The 25,644-nt window shown below is 44.9% G+C and overlaps 2 protein-coding genes across 3 annotated transcripts in view; both read left to right on the top strand.

Annotated features, from left to right (window-relative positions):
- Positions 1-2,131: 2,131 nt before the first annotated feature.
- On the top strand, positions 2,132-18,581 carry prtfdc1b (phosphoribosyl transferase domain containing 1b). 2 transcript variants are annotated; one of them, XM_056293695.1, is made up of 9 exons: positions 2,132-2,491; positions 2,750-2,856; positions 3,343-3,526; positions 9,365-9,430; positions 14,445-14,462; positions 16,071-16,153; positions 17,248-17,294; positions 17,439-17,515; positions 17,686-18,581. In XM_056293695.1, exons 1-9 carry the CDS (start codon positions 2,435-2,437, stop codon positions 17,731-17,733), a joined length of 687 nt encoding a protein of 228 aa, XP_056149670.1. In that variant the 5' UTR covers positions 2,132-2,434; the 3' UTR covers positions 17,734-18,581. The 2 variants fall into 2 exon arrangements, with proteins under 2 accessions (XP_056149670.1, XP_056149671.1); XM_056293696.1 differs by lacking the exon at positions 14,445-14,462.
- Positions 18,582-20,901: 2,320 nt separating this feature from the next.
- The window catches only part of arhgap21b (Rho GTPase activating protein 21b), an 81,768-nt gene continuing 77,025 nt past the window's right edge, over positions 20,902-25,644 (top strand). Inside the window, exons 1-2 of the mRNA XM_056293697.1 lie at positions 20,902-21,044; positions 22,157-22,290. Of these exons, the coding sequence (XP_056149672.1) occupies positions 22,216-22,290 (75 nt within the window). The 5' untranslated portion in view covers positions 20,902-21,044; positions 22,157-22,215. The remainder of the gene's footprint in view (positions 21,045-22,156; positions 22,291-25,644) is intronic.

The following is a 25,644-nucleotide window of genomic DNA, read 5'->3' on the forward strand; positions in this document are numbered from 1 at the left end:
GGCTCCCTGGTCCTGCAGGCTGACATCTCCCTGGTCCTGCAGGCTGAGATCCCCCCCATGTCCTGCAGGCTGACATCTCCCTGGTCCTGCAGGCTGACGTCTCCCTGGTTCTGCAACCAGATGTCTCCCTGGTCCTGCAGCCAGAGGGCTCCCTGGTCCTGCAGCCAGAGGGCTCCCTGGTCCTGCAGCCAGACGTCTCCCTGGTCCTGCAGCCAGATGTCTCTCTGGCCCTGCAGGCTGATACAAAACCTGCTCCTTCTACACAGCATGGGTATCAACGCAATCTGATGAAACTAGATACATGCTCTTACTTGCATGTTTGCACATTATTGACAACGTCACACAAAGCTAGCTGTTCATGTGCATAAATCCCGTGCTGTTTGTGATAGTTTATTCATCTGCCAGTGTCCCAGCATCAAGCTTGACGGTAATGCTCACATTTACCTTGACTGCAGTTTAGAAAAGCGTGTTATTTTCATATGAAATAAACATCGCAGTGAAGTGGGCTGAGCTGAGAGCATCCCCTGTGTTAATTCTTGCAGAAGAAAGCCTTCCGGTGATATTCTGAAATCCTGTCATGTAATGCGTCGTCACAGCTACACCTCTCCAGTGACTGACTGATATCTGATGTGTTCTGGTGACATGTGGCTCTCCAGCTGTCACTGCATCACTGTTCACATACAGATGCTATGAAGGAGCATGGGTGAGGTGGCCTAGACACCTTGTCCAACCCCCAACAGCCAGCACGACTAACTGACAACAAACCCAGATAGCATCCAGATGTGGGCCACTTCAGGCAATGATGTGGCCCTGATGGTCTTCTTCTGACCCTGACAAAATGGATGTGAGCCTGAAGTGGCCCACATGTATAATAGCAAATATGGCCCAAATATGCCAAATCAGATGTGGGCCTTTTTTGGTAAAGGTGCGGTGCTCTGGGCAACATGTAATCTGGATGTGACCCTGAAGTGCCCCGTGTGGTAAATGGTGAATATGGCTCAAATATCACAAAACAAATATGGGCCGGCAAATATGTGGCACATGTAGCATTGCGATGGCTTGGTTCTGGCCCAGATCTGGCAAACAGGAGCGGACCGCCCATGTACCATCATTCCACGTGGGCCGGATGAAAGTGTCGGGTGTGGGACGGGTCCGGGCCACAGAGATTTTGCTTATCTGGGAAGTAGTCCAGTCTCATATGGCCAATAACCTGCACCTAAACTGACTGGCCAACATAATCCTACTTGAACAGGATCTTGCAGAAACTCAGAAACTAGGTGCACTGACTGCTACATCTGCAGCTGAGACAACATTTATATTGTGCTCAACAGGTGGCGCCACACCTGGCTCCTTACCCTTCTGAGTTGTAAAACATGTGATTTCCCGAGATGGCGAATCCATGTCCAGAAAGTAAAAGTCCTAACCATGCATTTGATCCACCCATGCACTAGAGCAGCTGATTTCCTTAACTAGTTTCCCCTACCTGACTGACGGGTGGTGTTGACCAGAATCAACTGGTGTAGCGCATGGGTGGAGCAAATACATGGTTGGGATTTTTACTTTCTGGGCATGGATTTGCCACGTACCGTTTCTGTCCGTTAATCGATTACATGCATGTAATGAGGCACAATTTGGAGTATTTACAGTTTATTTTTCTCAAGCCAACAACGACTCCCCCACCAATACTGCGGGCCCTCTTCTGCAGGGTACCAGTCTGATCAGGCTGTTTTGGTCCTGGCGCAAAAAGTGAGCGCAATGATCTTTTTATCGAAACAGCACCATAGCAGTACTCTGAATTCAGGGCACCAGAGTTGAGGAGCACCCCCCCTTCCCCCCCCCACCCCCTGCCCCTCAGTGTAACCATTACCCTAACATGAACCCGCCTCATACTCCAAACAGGAGGAGGGGATAAGCTCCGCCCAGCGTGTAGCCCCGCCCCAATCTCCAGCCCGCACCCCGGGGGTAGGGGATTTCTTTGCTCGCCTTCTGGTGAATTTTGCATCCTTCCACAAGATGGCAGTGTTGAGCAAAAAAAGAGAAAAGTCTAAGCAGGCGTTCAACTCGTTCACTCCTGTGACAAGAACGTCCATCTTATTGATCACGTTGATCCACATCCGCTCTTTGCTGCACCGGCAGGGCGACCCTTCCCATGTCCGTTGCCCCGGCAGGGCGACCCTTCTTCCCACGCTACTTCCAGCATTAACTGGCACCGGCGCGACGTGGTTCTGCAAAAGCAGTTTTGCAGCCGAGGGTCCAAATCCAAAGTAGAGCCTCCAGCAGTCCGGGGTGTGCTGGAGTTTGAGGTCGACGGTGAACTCGGAGCAGTTCTTCACACTTCTTTGCTCCTCCTCCTCCTCCTCCTGCCTGGTTGGCTGGCTGCCTGGCTGGCTGGCTGGCTGGCTGCGGGGCAGCGGGGCCGGGGTGGGGAAACAACATGGCAGACGACGCTGCTCACACAGAGGCGCGAGGCGGCGGCGGCGGCGGCATCGTGGTAATTTCCTAAAACTAAAGCGAGCGCGGGCGTGAGCGCGAGACTACCGCGTGCACAGCCGGACCGGGTCCCCGGCTCCGTCCGTGGCCCGCTGGACAGAAAGTTGACGAGGCTTTTTTGTTGTTGTGGTGGTTGTGCGTGCGGGAGTTGCAGCGGGACGTTGAGAGAGGCCAACTTAGTTAACGGCGACATGTTCCGCTCTAGCTGGGTCAGCAGAACCCGTCCTGCTCTAACGCTGCTGCTGTGTTCTGCTCCCAGATCCAGGACAGCTGGCCCGGCTACAGCCTGGACCTGTTCAGCTACCCGGCTCACTACTCCGGAGACCTGGACTGCGTCTACATCCCGCATGGAGTCATCATGGACAGGTACAGCGCCGGGGGGGGGGGCAGATACAGCACCGGGGGGGGGCAGGTACAGCACCGGGGGGGGGGCAGGCACAGCACCAGGGGGCGGGGGGGCAGGTACGGCACCGGGGGGCGGGGGGGGGGTCTGAACACTAGACTGAGGCGGAACTTACCGGTGATGGAGACCTGCAGGCTGGTGAAGTTGGAGAAGCTGGTGGCCAAGACGGAGCCAAGAGCTGTGGGCTGCTTTAAGGGGCCACCAGTGGCTCGTGATTTTGAACGTGGTGGGTGATTTTGAACATCGAATGACGCTCCCACAAACAGGGGGTGGGGGTGGGGGTGGGGGGGCATCAAGACCCGCTATTGTGGCCCAGGCGATGTTGCGCTAGTTGATCGGTCTGGTGACGCTGACTCCGCTCTAGCGAGTCGGTCTGTTCACATGAACGTGCGTGATGACACACTACTGTGCGTGTGTGTGCGTGTGTGTGCGTGTGTGCGTGGTCACAGGACGGAGCGGCTGGCCCGGAACATCATGGGGGACTTGGGGGACCACGACATAGTGGTGCTGTGCGTGCTGAAAGGAGGCTACCAGTTCTGCGCCGACCTGGTGGAGAGAATCAAGGCCCTGAGTCGCAACTCCAGCCAAACGATCCCCATGAGGGTTCACTTCATCCGCCTGAAGAGCTACCTGGTAAGACTGAGCGGTCTGCGGGGGGGGGGGGGAAGGGGGGGGGCTGACAGACCCGTCCCGTTTACCTGCTCAAAACGTCCGGGCCAGTCAACCCTCAACCTGCACATGTGTGATAAGACGCTCCAGTGAACACATGCGGGAACGCCCGGGCCAAAGCAGAAGGCTCTCCTGGTATTCCAGGTGATGGTTAAGATCATCAGCCATTACTGGAAAAGGCCCGCTCGGTCATTTGCCCCGGGGCAGTGGCGGGGACACTGTGCTGTAGGAGACGCCGTCCTGCAGGTGAGACGCTAAACCGAGGTCCTGACTCACTGTGGTCGTTAAAGATCCCATGGTGCTTATCACAAAGAGTAGGGGGTCCCCGTTGTCCCGGCAACACTCCCAACCTGGCTCTCTCCCTCTGGCCTCCCCATCACCCCCCATGTAGCTTAAACTGCACCTCAAGCTGATGTGTGGTGAGCCTTCTGGTGCAACATGGCTGCCGTGCACCACCCAGGTGCTGCTGCACATTTGGTGGTGGTGACAAACCGGGGGATGTATACAAAACAGTAGCATCCATCCCCCGATTCGTCACCCTGTTACTCCACCGGTTGGTTTGCACCAGATGGATGTAGATCTCTGGCTAATTTGGCGTGGCAAATTCGAGGACCACCTCCGAATGACGTGTTTATCAGGGATCCTCGCCTCCGTTATTTTCCGGGGAGAGTTTCACAGTGCCGCTCAAAGTCTTTCAAATATTGCAACTTGCACAAATGGAGGCAAAGACAACAAGATGAAAAACACAAAATATTTGCCACGAGGGGATATAGAAATAAAGAGATGAAGTTAAAAAAATACAGAGACCAGAGCAGAGGCAGAAGTCCTTGTTTCAAGACGTATATGTACACACAGGCACTGAACTAATTAAAAGCAAGACGACGTTCGAAATCCAAATTTGCATGTCAGAAATGTGCCTGACTTCCAGTTATTTCATGAACATTTCGCATATTCTCTCCCAAGTGGGAGACAGGTGAGAGTGGCTCTAGCCATGATTCCCGTTATAGGAGGAAGGGCTCTGCCTGTGGCTGTGTGTGAGTGACACCTAAGCTAGAAAGACATCTCACTGGATGATACTGGTATTTTCCCCCTGGGGAGTCCAGTTGTTGTTAGCCCATGCTGTTGCACCTTTTTTAATTGTTCCCCCTTTTTCTCCCTAATTGTACTTGGCCAATTACCCCACTCTTCTGAGCCAGGCTATAACAGATGTCTGTTAATGGAAAAACGCAACCCTGTTTAGCAGCCTTTAAGATATAGAGGCCATATATATATATGCTATAGAGGCCTTAATCAGTAGAGGCCCTCTATGTGAAGAGGGAACGGCCATCCACGGTTCAGGGAGGGTCGTTCCCTCTTCACATAGAGGGCCTCTTTGACTCCCCATTCAAACCAGCATTCCTCCCTATCAAGGAGGTGCACATCCTCATCCTTGGGAGAGTGGCCACTGGCCTGTAGCTGGTGTAGACTGTGTAGATGGTGTAGACTGTGTAGATGGTGTAGACTGTAGCGGGTGTAGACTAGCTGGTGTAGACTGTGTAGCTGGTGTAGACTCTGTAGATTGTGTAGATGGTGTAGACTGTAGCTGGTGTAGACTGTGTAGATGGTGTAGACTGTGTAGATGGTGTAGACTGTAGCTGGTGTAGACTAAATGGTGTAGACTGTGTAGCTGGTGTAGACTCTGTAGCTTGTGTAGCTGGTGTAGACTCTGTAGCTGGTGTAGACTGTAGCTGGTGTAGACTCTGTAGCTTGTGTAGATGGTGTAGACTGTGTAGATGGTGTAGACTGTGTAGCTTGTGTAGCTGGTGTAGACTCTGTAGCTTGTGTAGCTGGTGTAGACTCTGTAGCTTGTGTAGATGGTGTAGACTGTGTAGATGGTGTAGACTGTAGCTGGTGTAGACTAGCTGGTGTAGACTGTAGCTGGTGTAGACTCTGTAGCTTGTGTAGCTGGTGTAGACTCTGTAGCTTGTGTAGATGGTGTAGACTGTAGCTGGTGTAGACTCTGTAGATGGTATAGACTGTGTAGATGGTGTAGACTGTGTAGATGGTGTAGACTGTAGCTGGTGTAGACTCTGTAGATGGTGTAGACTGTAGATGGTGTAGACTGTAGCTGGTGTAGACTGTGTAGATGGTGTAGACTGTGTAGCTGGTGTAGACTCTGTAGCTTGTGTAGCTGGTGTAGACTGTGTAGATGGTGTAGACTGTGTAGCTGGTGTAGACTGTGTAGATGGTGTAGACTGTGTAGCTGGTGTAGACTCTGTAGACTGTGTAGCTGGTGTAGACTCTGTAGCTTGTGTAGATGGTGTAGACTGTGTAGCTGGTGTAGACTGTGTAGATGGTGTAGACTGTGTAGATGGTGTAGACTGTGGAGTCCTGGCCTGACGTGTTAGCTCTCCTGTGTTGTGTCATCCTCTTGGCCAGCATGTGTTTGGTTCCCCCGATGTACAAGTCAGGGCAACCCTCCCGGCACTTAACAGCTACACTATATTGCTCTGTTTGTGCCGGGGGACCTGATCCTTGGGGTGCACCAATTTCTGGTGCAGCGTGTTTTGGGGTGTGAAAGCAACTGAGATGCGGTGTGTGGAAAATACGCGTCTCAACTGTTCAACACTCCCACCACATACAGACTCACCACTGGTTTAAGCTTAGACAGTTGTGTCCTTCTCCTCTCTTCGATGGGCTGGAGCACTGTTTGGGGTCTTCCTGGCTTTGACAAACTCCCAGTTAGGATCACCACACTTAACCAGGGCCTGTTTCATGTGGGGGTTTCTCCCCTTTCCCCGGCCGCTGTGTCGGTGGGGACGTTGTCAGCTCGGTGGTCCAGCGTCCTGATGACTCCTAGTTTGTGCTCCAGTGGATGACGAGAGTCAAACCTTAAGTACTGAACAGTATGTGTTGGCTCACAGTACACATCACCCATCACATGTCCCCCATCACCAACTGCAATTTCACAGTCTAGGATAATTATGGCCACTCTTTCAAGGATGAGAATGTGCCCATTCTTGATAGGGAGGAACAATGGTGAAGAGGGAACGACCATCCCTGAACCGGGGGGTGGGGAGGGGAGGAGCTAAGTGTACATCTTTCACCGTCTTACAATGCTGTGAGTGCAACTAATCCCCAACCCTCTGTGAATGGTACACATGGCCACTGTAACTCTAGTTAAAGCCATGCATGTTAGGGTTAATACTCCTGTCGGTGCCCCTGAGCAAGGCAATGGAAAGGAGAACTGGAGCTGGTCCCCGGGCGCTGCAGCTGCCCGCTGCTCCTGTACAATAGGAGGAGTTAAATGCAGAACCCAAGTTCGGTGTAACCTGTACAATGATAAAAAAGTAAAGTGGCCAATGGTCACAGCAGTTTGCATATTAAACCGGTGTTAGATCGTTGGTTTGGTCGTTATGCCACTGTATTGTTTATAAGGGAGTATTGTTTATAAACTGTATTGTTTATAAGGGAGTATTGTTTATAAACTGTATTGTTTATAAGGGAGTATTGTTTATAAACTGTACTGTTTATAAGGAAGTATTGTTTATAAACTGTACTATTTATAAGGGAGTATTGTTTATCAACTGTACTGTTTATAAGGGAATATTGTTTATAAACTGTACTGTTTATAAGGGTGTATTGTTTATAATCTGTACTATTTATAAGGGAGTATTGTTTATAAACTGTACTGTTTATAATGGAGTATTGTTTATAAACTGTACTGTTTATAAGGGAGTATTGTTTATAAACTGTACTGTTTGTAAGGGAGTATTGTTTATAAACTGTACTGTTTATAAGGGAGTATTGTTTATAAACTGTACTGTTTATAAGGGAGTATTGTTTATAAACTGTATTGTTTATAAGGGTGTATTGTTTATAAGGGAGTATTGTTTATAAACTGTACTGTTTGTAAGGGAGTATTGTTTATAAACTGTACTGTTTATAAGGGAGTATTGTTTATAAACTGTACTGTTTATAAGGGAGTATTGTTTATAATCTGTACTGTTTATAAGGGAGTATTGTTTATAATCTGTACTGTTTATAAGGGAGTATTGTTTATAAACTGTACTGTTTATAAGGGAGTATTGTTTATAAACTGTATTGTTTATAAGGGTGTATTGTTTATAAGGGAGTATTGTTTATAAACTGTACTGTTTGTAAGGGAGTATTGTTTATAAACTATACTGTTTGTAAGGGAGTATTGTTTATAAACTGTACTGTTTATAAGGGAGTATTGTTTATAAACTGTACTGTTTATAAGGGGGTATTGTTTATAAACTGTACTGTTTATAAGGGTGTATTGTTTATAAGGGAGTATTGTTTATAAACTGTACTGTTTATTAGGGAGTATTGTTTATAAACTGTACTGTTCATAAGGGAGTACTGTTTATAAACTGTACTGTTTATTAGGGTGTATTGTTTATAGACTATATAAACGGTACTCCCTTATAAACACTAAACTGTATCGTTTATAAGGGTGTACTGTTTATAAACTGTATTGTTTATAACGGTGTACTGTTTATAAACTGTATTGTTAATAAGGGTCAGGTGAGACTGAAGAGGTCACCTAGATGAGTGATGTAACGTTTCTCTGTATAAACGTTGTGTCCAGGTGAACTGACTCAACCTTCTGTGATTTTCTTACCTGGATAATTAAGCATTCATAAAAACACTAGAACGACCAAGGCCTTGATTTGGACAGTTTTGGATTTTCAGAGTTCAGTGACTTTGCTGAGAAAAAAAAAAGATACAGACCCGCCGCTCCCTGAATGCTCATGAAATTGCATATATTTGCATTAAAATGAGTTTTAGATCAATTGCACAAAAGTTATGATATGATCTACCGAAAACGACCACGAGCGGTCAAAATGACGACACGTAATTTGTGCGTCATCTTGCGCGTCATGTCTCTATAGATGACGGGTGTTGGTGGCGTCATTTCCTTCATGAAGTTCGTTGCTCTGTCCTAGAAACACACTAGCGCCCTCCAGTGGAGAGAAATAGTCTGAACTTGATGTGTGATGGTGTCCAACAGGTCTGGCTACAGAAGCACCATGACTACCACCGAGGTGCTGCAGCATTTACAGGCGTTGGACAGCGGCCATCTTAAATTGTTTGAAAAATAGTATTAAAGTTGTTAAAATGTTAATTTTGGTGTCAGTTTCATAACAGACACACTGACAGATGTAATGCATTAATATCTCAGCTGGGGATTTATCTTGACACAATATAGAGTTTAAAACCCGTGGCGGTCAAAATGACCGCCCACAGTCGTTCTAGTAGTTTTTAAGATCCGGTTCTTGTTTGGGTTCAATGTTTGTTTTGTTTTCTTTTCTTTGTCTCCTTTTTTTACATGTCACGCTTTATAGGCCTTGTTGCATTTTGTTAGATTAGCAACATGTGTTTTCTGTTTTGTTTTTCAGGTAATATTTTCACTTTTTCAATTTTGCTTTTCAAGTTCAACCATGTCTCTCTGAAGTTGAAATTGTTTTAAAATAGTATTATAGCTGTTAAGACGTTAATTTTGTATTCATACTAACATTTGCGATGCGTTAATATCTCAACTGGGTATTCATCTTGACAGAATATAGAGTTTAGAAACCGGCCGTCATTTTGACCGCCCATGGTTTTAGTTAAGAGTGAAATCCCGGTCGTTCTTAAGAAAGCCCATAATGTGCTTTGGTCAGACTAGTGGTTGATTTTTCTCTAGGTGGTGAATAGGTCTGTATTTGCCTGGTAGACTGAATAATTTCTGCTGATGTCACTGAAGCAGATTTTAACCCCCCCCCCCCCCTCTCTCTCTCTGCTCCATTATTGTAGAATGACCAGTCAACAGAAGATCTCCACATCATTGGAGCCGAAGACCTCTCTTTTTTGAGTGGGAAGGTAACTATTATTAACATCACACAAGGAACGACAGAATAAAAATCTTTAATAGAGAAGAGGATATATGACTATTGTGTAACGGGTTTCAATAAGCGTGCTTATAGTGAAGTGAACAACGATGTTTGGAATTGTGATCGCTGGTAATCAAAGGAGGTTGAATCAGTTGATTTGGATACAGTGTTTATTGACAGATACATTTCATCACTCGAGTGATGACATGTATGAAACATCTGGATACAACGTTTCATCACTCAAACGTATCTGTCAATAAACGTTGTATCCAGATGAACTGATTCAACCTTCTTTGATTTTCTTACCTGGATTATTGAGCATGCGTCAAGACAGATAGCCGGTAATGTTTAGCAGTAACCACAAGAGAGCACCCTCTCCTATAATGTAGGCCTCTCATAACGTGAAAATAAAAAGCTGCTGTTATTGACCAGCCGGCTGGTCAATAACAATGCTTAAGACAATCAGAGACAAAACTGTGTGTGTGTGACAGGAGTAGCATCACTATGATTCAAATGAGTGACAATGCAGCCAAGTAGTTACCTAGATTTGTTGTGTGTGTGTGTGTGGGGGGGGGGGGTCATATACATAGACTAGAAAAGAAGGGCCTTCAGATGATGATGGATCTGAAATTGCAACAACAGCTAAGGTTACAAATCACAGATCCGACTCGGTTATTGAGGCTAGCAGACTGTATTACCACTAAATGTAATTATGATTTAAACTAAAATCAGTTTTACAGTTTTATCTTTTTTATAATTATAACTTTCATTTTGAAACTGCAACACTACTCAACACGAATTCAAAACTGTTGAGTCTCATCAGCACCATGTTATAAACATGAGGCTGCACAGTTCAGGTGTTTCATTCAGACCCATTGCCACAAGTGTATAAAATCCAGCAGCTAGCCATGCAGTCTGCATTTGCAAACATTTGTGAAAGAATGGGTCGTTCTGAAGAGCTCAGTGAATTCAAGCGTGGTACTGTCATAGGATGCCGCCTTTGCAATAAGTCGGTTGGTGAAATTTCTTCCCTGCTGGCTATTCCACGGTCAACTGTAAGTTGTATTATTGAAAAGTGGAAGCGCTTAGGAACAACAGCAACTCAGCCACAAAGTGACAGACCATGTAAAGTCACACAGCGGGTCAACGAGTGCTGAGGTGCATAGTGCGTAAAAGTCACCAACACTCTGTTGACTCAATAACTGCAGAGTTCCAAACTTCCTCTGGCATTAACATCAGCACAAAAACTGTGTGCCAGGAGCTTCATGGGATGGGCTTCCATGGCCGAGCAGCTGCATGCAAGCCTTACATCACCAAGCACAATGCCAGGCGTCAGATGGAGTGGTGTAAAGCACACCGCCACTGGACTCTAGAGCAGTGGAAACGTGTTCTGTGGAGTGACGAATCACACTTCTCTGTCTGGCAGCCTGATGGACGAGTCTGTGTTTGGCGGATACCAGGAGAACGTTACCTGCCTGACTGCACTGTGCCAACTGTAACGTTTGGTGGAGGAGCGATAATGGTATGGGGTTGTTTTTCAGGGGTTGGGCTAGGCCCCTTAGTTCCAGTGAAGGGAAATCTTAATGCTTCAGCATAACCAAGACATTTTGGACAATTCTATGCTTCCAACTTTGTGGGAACAGTTTGGGGAGGGCCCTTTTCTGTTCCAGCATGACTGTGCCCCAGCGCACAAAGCAAGGTCCATTAAGACATGGTTGGATGAGTTTGGTGTGGAAGAACTTGACTGGCCCACACAGAGCCCTGACCTCAACCCCATCGAACACCTTTGGGATGAACTAGAACGGAGATTGTGAGCCAGGTCTTCTCGTCCAACATCAGTGCCTGACCTGACAAATGCTCTTCTGGATGAACGAGCAAAAGTTCCCACAGACACACTCCAAAATCTTGTGGAAAGCCTTCCCAGAAGAGTGGAAGCTGTTATAGCTGCAAAGAGGGGACTAACTCCATATTAATGCCTATGGATTTAGAATGGGATGTCATAAAAGCTTCTTTAGGTGTAATGGCCAGGTGTCCCAATACGTTTAGACATAGAGTGTATATAAGTATATGAATGAATTATATATTTATTATATTATCTATTATATTTATATATTATATATATTTCATTTATATATTATTATTTATGACATCGTGAAGCACTTTGAGTGGCTGTTGCAGCTAGAAAAGCGCTATATAAAAGATATAATATATAAAATGCAGCTTGACTGATTGATTGAAGGTAACAGTGACAAAGCAGTGAGCGTCACGAATGTAAGGTTTACCGATACTCTTGTTAGAAAAGCAACATTCAGACGGCATTGTTTGTTGTAGCCATGAATTGCAATTTTATTTTTTCCTCTATTTGTGTATGTGTGTGTGTGTGTGTGTGTGTGTGTGTGTGTGTGTGTGTGTTTCGGCCATTTTCTCCACTACAAATAGACTCATTGGTCAACCAGAGGGACTCTTGGGAAATGTGAATCAGCTGATATGAACACTCACTGTCACACACACACTCTTCAGCTCTGCACGCACACACTGTGTAGTCACACTGTGCAGTTGGGCGGGGCATGAATGCCTGAATCGTTTATAAACTATGAGGTCGTGAGCTTGACTCATTGGCTGTTGCTTTGCTCACTCCATATTTTAAGGCTTCCTGAGTTTCCCATGATTCTCAACTTGGTGTAGTCACCTATTATGCTGGAAGCAAGCTAGTTCTTGTGTGAAATGGAAAACATTACAGCTCGCATTACAGCTGCACCCATGCAACGCTTCACACTGCTTTACTCTGTGGGGAGGGAAAACATAGGCAGTGCAACACGCTTTAATTGGTTTTCTGTCCCTGAAGGTTAACGAGGTGGATGGAAAGCATACCGTTATCCTTAGACATGTCCTTTGTTTGACAAAAGTGACCCTTTATTGCTATGTTTACCATGCAGTTGAAAGGTTTGTAGGCGTAGCGTTTGTCTTGACAAAGGTGAATGTGTCGAATTCAGACTGCAGCTAGATTTACATGCTTCCCAGTTGTCTCCAACTGATTAGACAAACACTTGCAGAAATGATGTTCTGTGACTAGAAAAAAAATACAGATTTCCTATTTGGATGAGAACGATTACATTTTTGAGATTTCTTTTTGTAAACTCACTTATATGATATAATGACATCATATTGCTATCTTTTTATAAACTGAGGTTGAACAACAAATTCATATGAGCCCATCGATGAGCCTTACCTAACACCTCCCTTTTGCCATGACTAAGATCGCTTCTTAAGGGTAGAATTTTCATGTCAGTGTTTCTCATCTCATCTCATCTCATCATCAGCCGCTTCTCCGGGGTCGGGTCGCGGTGGCAGCAAGCTAAGTAGGGCACTCCAGACCTCCCTCTCCCCAGCAACACCCTCCAGCTCCTCCTGGGGGATCCCAAGGCGTTCCCAGGCCAGATTGGACATGTAGTCCCTCCAGCGATTTCTGGGTCTACTCCGGGGTCTCCTCCCACTTGGACGTCCCCGGTAAACCTCCAAAGGAAGGCGCCCAGGAGGCGTCCTGATCAGATGCCCGAACCACCTCAACTGGCTCTTTTCGATTCGAAGGAGCAGCGGCTCTACTCCGAGCTCCTCACCCTATCTCTAAGGCTGAGCCCAGACACCCTACAGAGGCAACTCATTTGAGCCGCTTGTATCCACGATCTCACCCTTTTGGTCACTACCCAAAGCTCATGACTATAGGTGAGGGTTGGAACGAAGATTGCCTGGTAAATTGAGAGCTTTGCCTTCCGGCTCAGCTCCCTCTTCACCACAATGGTCCAGTACAACGTCCACACTACTGCTGATGCTGCACCAATCCACCTGTCAATCTCCCGCTCCACCCTACCCTCACTCGTGAACAAGACCCCGAGATACTTGAACTCCTTCACTTGAGACAACAACTCATCCCCACCCGGAGGTAGCAATCCACCATTTTCCGGTAGAGAACCATGGCCTCAGACTTGGAGGTGCTGACTCTCATCCCGGCCATTTCACACTCAGCTGCAAACCGCCCCAGTGTGCGCTGGAGGTCGCGTTCTGATGAAGCCAACAAAACCACATCATCTGCGAAGAGCAGAGATGCTATTCTGAGGTTCCCAAAACGGACACACTCCTCACCTTGGCTGCTCCTTGAGATCCTGTCCATGAATATCACAAACAGAATCGGAGACAAGGGACAAGCTTGGAGGAGTCCAACACCCACCGAAAACGTGTTTGACTTTGTGCCAAGAATGTGGACACAGCTCTCACTTTGGTTATACAAGGACCGGATGGCTTGTAGAAACTGCCCCGGTACTCCCGCAGTACCCTCCACAGAGTGCCCCGGGGGACACGGTCGTAAGCCTTCTCCAAGTCCACAAAACACATGTAGACTGGCTGGTCAAACTCCCATGCCCCCCTCAGCACTTCCGCAAGGGTAAAGAGTTGGTCCGTTGTTCCACAGCTAGGACGGAATCCACATTGTTCCTCCTGGATCCGAGGGTCGACATTCGGTCGGAGCCTCCTTTCCAGCACCCTAGAGTAGACTTTCCCAGGGAGGCTGAGCAATGTGAGGCCCCGATAGTTGGAGCACACCCTCCGGTTTGTCATTAAAGACACATGTCAGTGTGTCTTTAACGACATTTCTTCAGGTGTGTATTTTCTTGTTCTCTGTAGCCGCATATGACAAATGTCAGACCGAGGGTGGAATGGCTCTGAACAACTGGACAGGTCCCGACAATTCATTTGCCAAATGGGATTTTATAGCCTTAGTTTTCTGCTTAAGAGAGAAAAAACAGTGTATTTTCTCTCGTTCTCCATGCACATGATTATTTGGTGATTAGGATGTGTAACTGGATATGGATGTGGACGCTCTGTGGTCCTCTGTGACGCTCATCCGGGATGTTTTGTGTGGTTGGTCAGAGATCGCTCATTATGCATCTAACTCTACCTTATTGTTTGCTTCCCTCCCTTCTCTTCCCTTTCCAACATGCTCTGAAAAGAACACGCTGATTGTGGAGGTGAGTCGGTTTGTTTTTTTGGTTCTCCTTTTTTTATTTCTTTTCCCCCTCCAGCCTCACGAAGCGGGCCAGTCGCATTTACCGCCACACGCCTCCATTAAGGTCGGTCAAGGACATCTGAAGTTTCTTTTCTTTTTGTTCTACAGAATCTAAGTCAAACGTTAGCTAACTATTTTAATTAGCCTTTTTTTTTTGGTCAGGGAAGTTGGAGCGCTCGTTCTTCAGGATGACTCCAGAAACTTTCTTGTTAGCAGTATAATTGTCTCCTGCAGTGGGAACCGGTGCACTGGGAAGGAGCCCAATTTGCAGGAAAGAAATCAATACTGTCATACAGTTGGCAATTATTTAAGCAGATCCAGCTCAGCAGAGCACGTGGATATAGCAATCATTTGTCAGTGCCCAAACATCCGTTAATAGGCTGCTGCCCGTAGCTCTCTGTCAATAATGGTTGTCTTAGAAGGACGTAATGCTGCCTAATTGGAATGTCTCTAGTGCAGTCTTCTGGAATAAGCCCTGTTTGAATCTAGTTTACTTTCAACGATTCTTTATCGAGGTTTGCTTTTTGTACAGGAACACACACACACACACAGTGTTGGTTAGTAGTCTGCATACAAAGTGACACAGTTAGCATGTTCTCCAGAGGCTGACCACACTGCTCAGTGTTTGGGAATATGTCGACGTGTTTCTGAGTTTGACACCACAAGTCTGTCCAGCCTCCTCTTTTGGAGTGGAATGTCAGTAATGTCAATGACAAAGCACACACAAACAGTGTAGGATGATAAAACAGCGTGACCAAGTTCTCCCTTTCGCTTTTGTTATGACGGGGGAAAGCCCAGCGCCCCCAGGCCAGCTTGCTTTACACACCACTTCTTGCTGCCTATGGAGTGGACGCTTATGAGAGTACTGTTAATGATCGTAGAGCGATCCATTAATTGGCATTTCATTGGACAATAGAAATGGCTCAGATGGACTCAGCAATCTAGAAATTAATTTCCTTTGTAAAAATGATCAACAAACTTATTGTCAAATTCCACTGTTTTAAGTATTTATTCAGCTGGTTTTCGAATAATCTATCTGTTGATTATTTTATTCAGAATCCCTTTGTTATTTGATCGTTTTAATGACTGATGATTTATCCATCTGTAAATGATCTTATCAGTCCCTTATCAGCACTAACGTGCAGTGAGGTGCATGGCTGGTAGGCAGTGAACTATATGTATTTGTGCCGAAGAGAGGCACAAGCAGACTGCCTCAGCTGCCTGCATTCATGAATGCTGGCTTAGGGAGCAAGCCATCCTGAACAGGGCATGCCTTTCATTGATAAAACAACAAGTTTTACATGATTTTTGATTTTTGATTTTACAACAATCTTAACTAATTAAAGTTAAAAAATTAAATAAATATATTTTTTAACTATCATGATATTTCATTTTTTTTCTTCTTCTTAGCCTGGGTGAGGCACTGCCTCCCCTGACTGCACATCACTGCGTATCAGTATTTCCCAGTTAAACACTAATGAATTAATTGCTCCATAACCATTAACAAGACTGTCTGGGACCTCCATAGCGGAAATGTGCCCGCTGAATTATTATGTTTTGGTCCTTGCAGGCCATTGTAGACACAGGGAAGACAATGAGGACCCTCCTGAAACACGTGCAGTCCTTTGGGCCAAAAATGATCAAAGTAGCAGGGTAAGTCTTTGTCTGGAAACCTTATAAAAAAAGCCAGACTCTGAGCTGCTGCCTTTAGTCACCCTGTCTAGACAGTGGGAGAGAATAGAAGACATTACATGAGAGTGTGATATGATATAGCATGAGACTATGATATGATATAATATGATATAATATAAGACTATGATATATGGTATGATATAACATGAGGCTATGATATGATATAATATGAGACTAAGGTATGATATAAGACTATTATATAATATGAGACTATGATATAACATGAGACCGATATGATATATGAGACTATGATATAATATGAGACTGAGATATAAAATGACATGAGACTGATATAATATAAGACTATGATATAATATGAGACTATGATATAACATGAGACCAATATGATATATTTAGACTATGAATGATATAATATGAGACTGATGATATGATATGAGACTATGATATGATATAATATGAGACTGACATGATATAATGAGACTATGATATGATATGAGACTATGTTTAAGATATAATATGAAACATATGATATAATAGGAGACTATGATATGATATGAGACTATGTAAAGATATAATATGAAACAGATATGATATAATAGGAGACTGATATGATATGAGACTATGTTAAGATATAATATGAAACAGATATATAATAGGAGACTATGATATGAGACTATGTTTAAGATATAATATGAAACAGATATGATATAATAGGAGACTATGATATGATATGAGACTATGTAAAGATATAATATGAAACAGATATGATATAATAGGAGACTGATATGATATGAGACTGTTAAGATATATTATGAAACAGATATATAATAGGAGACTATGATATGAGACTATGTTTAAGATATAATATGAAACAGATATGATATAATAGGAGACTATGATATGATATGAGACTGACATGATATAACATGGGACTGAGCTATGATATAACGTGAGACTGTGATGTGATATAATATGAGACTATGATATGATAAAATATGAGACTGATAGTACTACAATAATACTATGTATGCCCTTGAAGTCATTTGGCACAGGTGCAGATGTTATGATAAAGGACCTGGGTTTCTCTGTCTCAGGTTGCTGGTGAAGAGAGTGACACATAACACAGTGTGTCTCCCTGACTGTACGTATCTGAGCAACCCATTTTTAAAAAGTTTTTATGACTTATGTTTCCACCCATTAAAACAATGCCTACAGCTTGTCAGTCAGCAGAATGGCTGTAGAATGGCTTCAATTGTTCCTTCCTCTGTCCCGTCTCTCATTTCAGACGTTGGTTTTGAGATACCCAATCGTTTCGTGGTTGGATATGCCTTAGACTACAACGAGTACTTTAGAGACCTCAATGTAAGCAACATTCCTTTCTTTTTTTTATTTATTTGTGCAGCAACAGCCCTGACATTTTCCACTAAGGTCCCATGTCATTGTGTCATCAGAAAGATATACAGAAATTGGCATAATGAATTTCACCTGTAAACTTATATTTCTTCCCTGTTCTGTCATTTCCCCCCATTCAGCATATCTGTGTGATCAGTGAAAGGGGGAAGATGAAATATAAGCTTTAGAGTTGCTGCAGAGGGGACTTCTACACATGTCTACCAGCAAGCGCGGATGTTTTCCACGAGCACATTCACTCACACACGTTTCCATGTTTCATCTAAAGACCTGGGCGCCTTCCTGCTGCTCCGTCACATTCCTCTGCATTACTTCCAACATATTTGCATCCACATTAGCCAGAGACCTAGACTTTTAACTAGCTGGTTTAACAAAAATATATGCATTTAATATACGCATATGTTCATACCAGATTGTTGTTATTTAAACAATTGCATTCTTAATGTTTACAAATTGGAACGGGTGAACTGCGGTCGATGCTAGGATGTGTGTGCGTGGTGAGGTTGATGATGAGATTGATGATGAGGTGGATATTGAGGATGATAATGAGGTTGATAATGAGGATGATAATGAGGTTGATAATGGTGGTCTGTATGAATGAGGTAGAATTTACCAGATAAGTGACTAATATAGAAACTGTTACACTACTGAGGGTAAACTCAACATCAGCTACTTCTGTGGTGGAAGCAGGTTGCATTGTTTCCATAAGCAAGTGACCGTGTCTCTTCAGTAGGAATCAAGTCACGTCAACTTTATTTGTATCACAAATGACAAATTTGCCTCCAGGGGCTTTACAGCAAGTAGCCATCTTCATCTCTCTGAAGTCTTCTCATGTTTCATGGGTGATTTGTCTTTCTGTTGCCAACTTGTTGTCTGGAACATCAAACGCGTTTCATACATACTTAGCACACCACCTACCTCCTCTTCTTGTCGGTTCTGAGCACGTGAGACTTATCGGGGTACTTTCTGTTCATTTCTGTTGAGTGTTCTTTTTTGTGGACATTAAAGGAGGCATTGAGTTTTGTTACCGTCTGCGTGTTATGTGTCACTTCTTTATTTTGGTGACGCCACCTGACGTATTTGTATTTAACCCGGTACCTTTGGTGGAGGTTGAAAGATGGAAAATGCCAAATATATTGTATATTAATGTATATATATAATATATTAATGGATTAATTGATATATATATATATATATATATATGTTATTATATAAATATAAATGTATAAATATTTAATATAATATATAATATACATATATATTTATAATGTATTATATATTAATATATATTTATAATGTAATACAATATGATATTAAAGATTATTTGAGTTTAGTAGAGAGTGAAGAAAATCAAGGGATGAGTAGGTAGCTAAGGTAAAGAGTAAAATGTACAAATTCCAATGAAAAGAAATGATCTGCAGGTTGTGGGTCTGGACCGTGTTGGTGCCGGGTCCTGGTAAGAAACAACAGGAATAAAAAAGACTGCAGATATGAAGACGGTGGTGTGGAGCAGATCTTTTTACATAGAGTATTATACCGCTAAACACTGTTGTATAATTAATGACAGTTGACTGTAAACAGAAATAGATGTAGGTGCCTGATACCAGCTATGGGGAGTTAATGTCCATTAAAGACTGAGTTGTCTTACTTATTTGAAAGTTATGTTTTGTGTTTTGTTCCATTAACTTGGCATAACACAATTTTTACATATTTAATTCTTTTAAGCCTTTGAGACGGAGTCCATGATCGCAGTAACAAATGAAAGACCCGACTCCACGATCTCTTGCGTTTTGCTGCATTTAGCTTCTTTTGACTGGGCAGGGAGCTCGGCCCCGCCAGTGTGCTGTCACAAGCCCAATACCCCCAAAAACAACAGTGAATGAACCAAAATGGGGCCTGCTGATTTATTTGGGATCTCTGTACACTTGACTATGTGAGCAGGAGTTATGAGGACTCACCTGGTGGTGAGCTCTTCCAGGTGTTGCAGTGAGTGGGCCCTGTGACTCCTCCTTAGTACTGTGGTTAATTCTGTTTAAACAGACCATGCATGTACTGATGGAAATGGGCTCGGAGCTGAGCGGGTACTTTTAAGGCCTCCTCCATCCCATAGGCCCAGCAGAGCCCTAGGCAGTGGAGCCGGCTAGGGGGGGCCACAGCTTTGTGAAAGTCTCCTTCCTGCGTTGACCTTTGTAACAAAAGCTGCCAGTCCCACGAACAGGTGGTCCCTTATGGTGGGATGAAATAAAAGAGACATTTGTCCAGACTGAAGCCCAGAGCACTTGTCTCCTTAGCCAGCCGCTCTCACAGGCGTGTGCGCGCGCGGGGTAGGGGTGGGGTTCAGGGTGTGTGTGTGCGCGCGCGCGCGCGTGTGGGGTAGGGGTGGGGTTCAGATTCAAGAACTTTATTGTCATTGCGCAAGCACAATGACATTGCATACAGAGAACAAGTGGAGTTTATGATAATCAATTTAAACTGTCTGCGCATGCTCAATAATCCAGGTAACGAAATGACAGAAAATTCAATTTAAACTGCCTTTGCGCATGCTCAATAATCCAGGTAACGAAATGACAGAAAATTCAATTTAAACTGCCTTTGCGCATGCTCAATAATCCAGGTAAAGAAATGACAGATAGTTCAATTTAAACTGCCTTTGCGCATGCTCAATAATCCAGGTAAAGAAATGACAGAAAATTCAATTTAAACTGTTTTTGCGCATGCTCAATAATCCAGGTAAAGAAACGACAGAAAGTTGAATCTGTTCATCTGGACACAACGTTGTGTTGTGTTGTGTTGTGTTGTGTGTTCAACTTTCTGTGTCTTTCTCCTAGACGTGGGGAATCCGTAGGGCGTGTTACCTGACGCGGTGGGTGGGGAATTAAACATGCCACATCCATCGGCGTCCACATGCCAAGCTTCCACGACCCCGCTCTGAAGCAGGACATGTGACTCCTGCGCCTTAAGCTCCGCGGTCGCGGGAAGGGAACCAAATCGGACGTGATCGTAGGAAAACCCAACCCGGTGCGTTGTCGAACTTACCGCTGTAACAGCACAGCACCTCCCATCAACAGCACGACACCTCCCATCTTACTACGCATTTTGGGACGCGTCTCCGAGCGATTCGGAACCGATCGGAATAGGAAGAAACATAGCAGGAGCAGGACAAGAGTTGAGGTGTTGTTAAGCCGCGCCTGATTGGCTGAGTTAAATACAACCCGCGCTGTGATTGGATGCGAGTGGACCGAGAGGGCAGCGGCGAAACGCTGGGAGCGAATTCCAGCCCAGCTACAAGAGGGAGCAGCGTGCGTCCACCCGGAGCGGGTCTGGGACGGAACTACCGAGCCGCACTTGGGTCCTCAACAGAAACCCACATTATGACAAAACCCGACTTCGGGAAAAGTTCGGTACTCGGAGCCCGTTTCGCCTGCTCGGTTTTTACGGAGCGATTCGGCCCTGCCCTTCTCGACACTTCTGAGCGACACAGGTAACTTTTGTGAACTAGCCGCTAGCGTTGCATGCTAACGCCAGCCAGCCCGTTCCCGTCCGTTCTCGGCCGTCGCTCCCGACCGCAACACGCCAGCTTTAAGCCCCACTTTTAAGTTAGGGAAATGGCGCCGTGGGCAGCGCCAAGAGCTGCTCTTGTCGAGGCTCTCGTCGTCGTTTTGTGTTTTTACTGGACCACTTCTCCCGTGTAATTACTAACAAAGGAAAAGTATTCAATCAGCGCCGTCCTACTTGGACCGCGGTCGGCGGCTTGAGCCGAGCCGAGCCGAGCCGGTCAGTTGACCCGTGGCACCAGCGAGGTCCGGCTCAGCCTTGCGGGTCTTGACCCGACACCGTTTGTCAGAATAACAGCAATAAATACGCGCGTGTTTGCCACCGGAGTCCCGTCACGAGGGTGGCTCGTTCTGGAGTCCGAGCGGCGGCGCTCGCGCTCCTCAGCCCTTCCCCAGCGGGCCGTTCGGCGATGGGACCAACTGTTGACGGCCAGGACCCCGTGCCGGGGTGTTTTGGTAGCCTTACGTGGCCCATCTCACGGCACCGGTTTGGGCTTTTGTTTACCCCGTCAGGTGGCGCAAACGTAGACGTTTTTTTTTTTTAAAGCGCACAATTTTTTTGAACGACTTTGTGACGCTATTCTCTGTACGTGTGCACGAGTCAACTTCCCCTTATCCATAAGTTCAACTTGGCCGCTACAATGTAACAATGTAACGTGCAGCTCAGTGTTCCGTGTTTACTGGCGCTCATTGTCATGTGTTTCGCTCTCTATGTTCTGCTGAAATATACATACATATATATATGAGAAATATATATGATATATATATGTATATATATATGAAATATATACGATACATACGATATATATGTGTATATATGAAATATATATTATATATGATATATATGATATATATTTTTTCTTTTTTTTCTTTCTCCAAATTTAGTCGAGTTCTGTATTGAGGCGTCGCCTCCTGTAAACGACACAGGTAGTTTAAAGTGTGAAGCAGTCCACCCTGAGGAGTGCGACTCGAACTCAGACGAGGAGGGGGATCGTGCACGGGAGCTGAGCTGAACACATGTGCTACTTCTTGTCCCCAGCTGGAGCGATCGTTTTCGATGAGGCCGCTCACGGATCGGCACGTTTTCAGTGAAGTTGAATGATGGCGTCACATTGGGCTCATTCTCACGGCGAAGATGAGGGGAGGCAACCTGCGAGACCTTATTTCTGCGAGGTAAACGCCACTCAACCTTCCAAGCCTGTGTCCCAGATTGTACTATTGACGATATGAGGAAGACTCACTCACAAGTAGTGATTTTGGGTTTTCTAGCCAGAGCCCTGGTTTCACTTGTCTAACCTCTGTTTGGTGGGGGTATAAGTCACAGGGCTGTTCTTGGTTGTCATAATGCCTTTGGTTGGCTTTGTTTCCATCACTGTTTGGGTGAATTTGTTTTTGCAGTAATTACATATTTATTCTCTTTAAATTTATTTTGGTGCTGGGTAGATTGTTGTTGACAGAAATTGTTCCCGAAGGGCTTGAATTGCTCTGTAGTGTTGGGCTACAACTGAAAATATAAATCAAAACCTCATTGTGATATAAGATGCTTGAGACTTATCAATGGAAGCTCTATATTCAAACGCCCTCTCTTAAGCTGCAGCCCCTTTAATACCAGAGAGCAGCACACCATCTGCTCCTCTGTAGACTGGTCTGAATGAGAATTTATTGTAGTAAACTAAGTAGCCAATATGCTGTTGATTGGAAGGTCGCCTATTTATAGAATCTGCAGTGTTCTGTAATTACCTCCACCCACTTTAATTCAATATTCAGCTCTTCAGTCACCAGGCCTCTGTGTGAATAGAACTTGAACGAGCGATGTGCAGCCCCTCGCGGTAGCATCATATACATTCTACTTGGTTTGTCTCTGTGATGTTTAATTGTATTATGGATCCTTGGGCTGCATGTCAGGGGTAGGATGAGATCTCGCCAGTTAACAAGAAATTAGATATATAAGCCAGCGATGCATGACCCTATTCATCCTATGAGTCAACCGCTTTATAGTCAGGACTTTGTGTTTGAATTTGTAGGCATGGTCTTTCTTCAGAGGCTTGTGAGTACTAGCCTGTCTTGTGAAGACTACTTGAGAACATAAAACACCCTTTAGGAAAACAGCATAGTCATATCTGAACATGTCACTTAATCACAGGATTAACCGAGTTAAATTAGGCTCTAGTATGGTTAGGTTTAGGCTCTAGTAGTGTGTGTTATTTGTATAGACAAATAACACACACTGCTAGAGCCTAACACTATGCTCACACCAAAAGCATAATAAATGCTAGTGGTTGCCAGCCCATTAGCAATTGTTGTCCCAGGCTGTGCTGCAGACATCGCATTCGGTTGTGCCCAGTGGCATATCAGTTTTGTCACAGAGAAATTACACTGGGAAGCAATCTGTCTCAGATTGCTTGCTGTATCATTGCTAATTTGCATAAAGTCAACCTCAGCTCAATTTCAGATCTGCACTTTGGGTGCTGGGATTGGACTGGCTGCTGCTGCCACGGCGCTGGCTGCTCCTGACACCAGCTCCAACTGAACATGAGTTACTGCTGGCTGCTCATGATGCTTCTGGTGGGAGTACAGGGTTACACAAGAAAGCAAACGCTAGAGGAAGCACTGATCAGCATTGTCCTCTATGAAGACTATGAGGCTACGCCTTTAAACTTTACAGAATATGTCAAACCCCCACCCCTCCCTCCAGGTGGATGTTGTTTTTGGTCTGGTTGGTTTCTGTGTCAACAACATTACAGAGAAACTATTGGAAGATGGCACAGTATGGGATACCTTCCATGGTGCGGATTATGTCTGGTGTGAAAACAGTTTCAGTCATGTCTATCACAGGGTGATGGTTTGAATTTTGATTTTGGCCTTTGCCAATTTTGTGAGCAACTAGCGCAAACCATTGCTCCATCATGTTTTCGTTTCGGGTGTTCTCTCATTACCCTGATGCTCCTGTGTCATGCAAGATGGGTTTCACATAGTTTGCGGCTACCACACGAGTTCGAGTTTATTGTGTAGCGCTCCCTGTAGATGATTTAGGTTCAACAGTTTTCTCCGCCTCGGCCATATTTCAGATGTTGTTGTTTTTTTCTCTTGAAGTGACGTAGCCAACTTCGACACGGCTTGCACCAACACAGACCCAACGAATCGGTAATGAAATTCACTGCCAACTATTTTTATAAATGAATTTGATCAATTTCATCAGTTCGTTGTTGCAGCCCTAATGTGAAGGTAGTGTGTAACGTAAGGTGTCTCATCACTCATATCAGCTTACTTGTAAGTGTAACACCAAAGAAAAAAAAAATGGGGAAAGACGGGGTTGTGAAGAGACCAAAGACGCTCCATCTCCATGTTGTTGATGTAATTTTTGCGATGAGATGACATCACTTTATCTTGTCCTTTGTTACTTCGGGAGCTCTGACTGGTTAAAGGCTGAACTGATTTGCCAGCAAAGTAAATTTGGTCGGTGCCCATTGAAAACGGACCCTACACAAACAAATGCCTATTTGGCCTTGCCAAGCAAAATTTATATGCTGGCTTTGCGAGGCTATTGAACTCCCAACTTGTTGCTGAGGAATAGGAGGAAACGATACTGGGAAATATGAAAAGAACCAGAGCCATGCAAAATAAACAGCTGGCAAACTGGTTCAAATTTAAAATGACTTTTTATATGTGAAAAGACCCTTAAGTTCTTGAGCCTGAACATGTTTCCATGTACGTGCTGGAAATGTAAATGTAAGTGTGTTCCTGGATGACATTATGAAATTGTTTTCTTGTTCTGCTCTTGGAAATCCCAGAAATAACCATGGTTGTCAAAACGTGCGGTGTGCAGAATTTGGAGGTGCAGGGGAAGAGTGTTGTCGGCTTTGTGATCATATTAGGAATTTGAAGTGATTTGTCCTCAGACGATCCACTGCTCTCCCTCGTGGAAGTCGTGCTGAGCGGGTGTGTTGGTGCATGTGGCTGTGATGCACAGCCACATGCACGTCAGTGAACGCACGTGAGTTGGTTGTATGGGATGGAGAATAAAAATGCCGAAGCAAACGGCGTCACAGAGGAACACGGTCAAGAGGGCTCGACCCTTTTGTGTTGTTATTTCAGTTGGTTACACATTTCTTTCTTTCTTTACACTTTCTTACTCTAAAAACTGCGTGTGAAGACAACAATTGGAATGAAAAAAATGAAAGTGGAGAAAACCAAAAATGGGGGGGAAATGATAGTTAGAAAAATAAAGAAAAACTGGGTTTCACTGGACCCTACAACATGTGTTGTATGATGGATTAGGGTTTTAACGTCGGTATGGTGTGAGAGCAGCAGCTCAGCTTATTCCTTCTGTAGGAGTTTACATCCTTCTAGTCTGACTGCCAAACACACTAGTTCATGTGCTGATTTTGAGCTGGAAACCCCCCTGGTACCTCTTGCCCTGGGTCTTGTGGAAATGATGACACATAGGATTTACTGGTTTAAGGGGATTTAGTGAGGATATGTTTTTTTAACCTCTTCAGATCTGTCCAGGGTCAGTCCTCGTCCCAG

Source organism: Lampris incognitus, chromosome 14 (genome assembly GCF_029633865.1).
Source record: "Lampris incognitus isolate fLamInc1 chromosome 14, fLamInc1.hap2, whole genome shotgun sequence".
Lineage (NCBI taxonomy): Eukaryota > Metazoa > Chordata > Actinopteri > Lampriformes > Lampridae > Lampris > Lampris incognitus.

Coding starts and splice junctions, on each gene's coding strand:
- prtfdc1b (XM_056293695.1), top strand. CDS start 2,435: ATGGCAGACGACGCTGCTCACACAGAGGCGCGAGGCGGCGGCGGCGGC. Junction 2,492..2,749: donor GCGGCGGCGGCGGCATCGTG/GTAATTTCCTAA, acceptor TTCTGCTCCCAG/ATCCAGGACAGCTGGCCCGG. Junction 16,154..17,247: donor AAAATGATCAAAGTAGCAGG/GTAAGTCTTTGT, acceptor TCTCTGTCTCAG/GTTGCTGGTGAAGAGAGTGA.